The sequence below is a fragment of the Cryptomeria japonica genome, chromosome 4 (genome assembly GCF_030272615.1).
Source record: "Cryptomeria japonica chromosome 4, Sugi_1.0, whole genome shotgun sequence".
NCBI lineage: Eukaryota > Viridiplantae > Streptophyta > Pinopsida > Cupressales > Cupressaceae > Cryptomeria > Cryptomeria japonica.
The window spans coordinates 521,813,551-521,815,606 of NC_081408.1; the positions used below are offsets into that span (position 1 = coordinate 521,813,551).

At 38.1% G+C, this 2,056-nt stretch overlaps 1 protein-coding gene across 1 annotated transcript; it reads right to left on the minus strand.

Moving 5' to 3' along the window:
• Window positions 1-335: 335 nt before the first annotated feature.
• LOC131058738 (LRR receptor-like serine/threonine-protein kinase GSO2) lies at window positions 336-1,152 on the minus strand. Its single transcript, XM_057992382.1, has 2 exons — window positions 921-1,152; window positions 336-676 (listed from the first exon to the last, which is right to left on the minus strand). The coding sequence occupies exons 1-2, from the start codon at window positions 1,150-1,152 to the stop codon at window positions 336-338; spliced, it is 573 nt and encodes a 190-aa protein (XP_057848365.1).
• Between the last annotated feature and the right edge of the window lie 904 nt (window positions 1,153-2,056).

Consider the following 2,056-nt stretch of genomic DNA (forward strand, 5'->3'; position numbering starts at 1 on the left):
GCATCATAGCTTCACTTAGCTCCACTTAGGTAATTCCCACCAAGGAGGAGATTAGTGAGGTTCTTCAGTTGGCCTACCTCAGCAGGTATTCCTCCGCTAATGTTGTTGAAGAATAACTCGAGGAAAGCCAGACCAGACAATTTTGAGATATATGAAGGAATGTGGCCCTTGGAGTGGTTATTTTGTAGTCGAACCCTTGTCAGTGAAACACAATCCTTCAAAAGAACGGAGATATTTCCTACCAGAAAATTGTCAGAAAGAATAAAATACCTCAGTTGATTAGCCCTACATATGCCAGGAGGATATTCCCCATTTAATTGGTTATCACTCATATCTCAAGTTTGTAAACTTGAAAGATTTCCCAAGGATGCAGGAACCGTGCCCGAAAAATTATTATGGGCAGCGTCTATAAAGGTCAAGCTTTTCAATGTACCGATTTCCTCTGGAAATCTTCCAATGAGATTGTTGACAGATACGTCTATCTCTTGCAGCATTGACATGTTGCCGAATTCGGCAGGAAAATCCCCTAAAAGAAGATTCTCGTACACCCACAGAAATTGGAGGCGCCGGAGAAGGCTAAACTCCCTCGGAGTGGGACTTCGAAAGTTGTTTTTATAAATACCAAACTCTTGCGGGGCTTGCAATTCCTTATGGTTGAAGGGATAAAACCATTCAACTGTTTATCAAAGAGATATAGCACTGCCAGCCTTTGCAATTTGCCAGTTTCCCATGGGATTGTGCCTTTCAGATTGCAGGAGGTAAAGCCTATAGACGTAAGCTTTGTGCAATTGCCAATTTCGGGTGGTAAGGAACTGGTAAAGTTGTTAAAGACTACTCTTAAAACTTGAAGATTCGATAGCATACCAAGAGAGGCAGGCACTAGTCCAGTGAGATTGTTTTGATATAAATAAAGCTCTGACAGATTTGACAACTTCCCCAGCTCCGGAAGAATGAAACCAGATTTGAACTCAGATCAAGGAAAGTAAGCAGGCTGCAATTGACTAGAGTCGACGGAATAAAACCAGTGAAAAAGTTATTTGAGAGATTGAGGTGCTGAAGACTGGTGCAGGTACCCAATTCAGGAGGAACATGTCCATATAGTTTGTTGCCGGAAAGGTCGAGCTCCTCCAACCGGCTGTGCTTCCCAGTCATAGAAGAAAGATGGCCGGATAATTTCGGCTGGGAAGAGCAAGTGAAATAACGTTACGTGATGTTGATGTTGAGGTGCACTTGACACCTTACCATTTACAAAAATCAGATGAAGTTGAGGCGTTGGACCAGTCTGGCAGAAAATCTGTACCTCCACCACCCTGCAGAGATTCTTTTAGTTATAAAAGAATATCGCTTTCTTGTGAAAGACAAGAGGGCTATTAATCAGCAAAGCTACTCCATAGAAAAAACACAGAGACTGGCAGAAGGCTCAAACATAACAAGAGCTGCAATGCAGATGGAGTCCCTTCCATTTATAAAAAAAAAATTGAGATTTGTAAATGCTAGTTGTTGTTGGGAGTGTGATCCTAAGTGCAAAAACATCATCAATATTGAAATCAATTCTCTTTTAATTTCAAACTAGCTTTAACATAAACATGAAAAGAAGAAGATTTGTTTGGGAAGAAAGTTTGCAGTAACATGTTCGAAAGCCGAGACAACTTTAAATGACATTAGATTTCAGTTTTGTTGTAAATGATATTTTCAAAGAGAAATCTTGGTAGAAATAGAAAATCCTACGACGCTTTCACGAGTATATTTTTTTCGTATATACGGAGGGGTATAAGGATATGTTTGGCATATATAGTGCAAAATTGAAATTTAAAAATAAAAAATAAAAAATCAATTGCTGCTAAAAAGTTGAATGAATGATTAAATTTATTTGACTTTTAGAAGCCCATACAATGTTGTGGTTAAATAAATAGAATCTCTTATTAATAAGATTATGAAATCTAGAAAGTAAATAATATGATGAAAGCTAAAAACATTTTGTATTGAACTAGACCGAAACTGTGATACTGAAGATAAGCAAAAAGAAACAAGGTAAGTTTAAGTAGAGTAAAATATC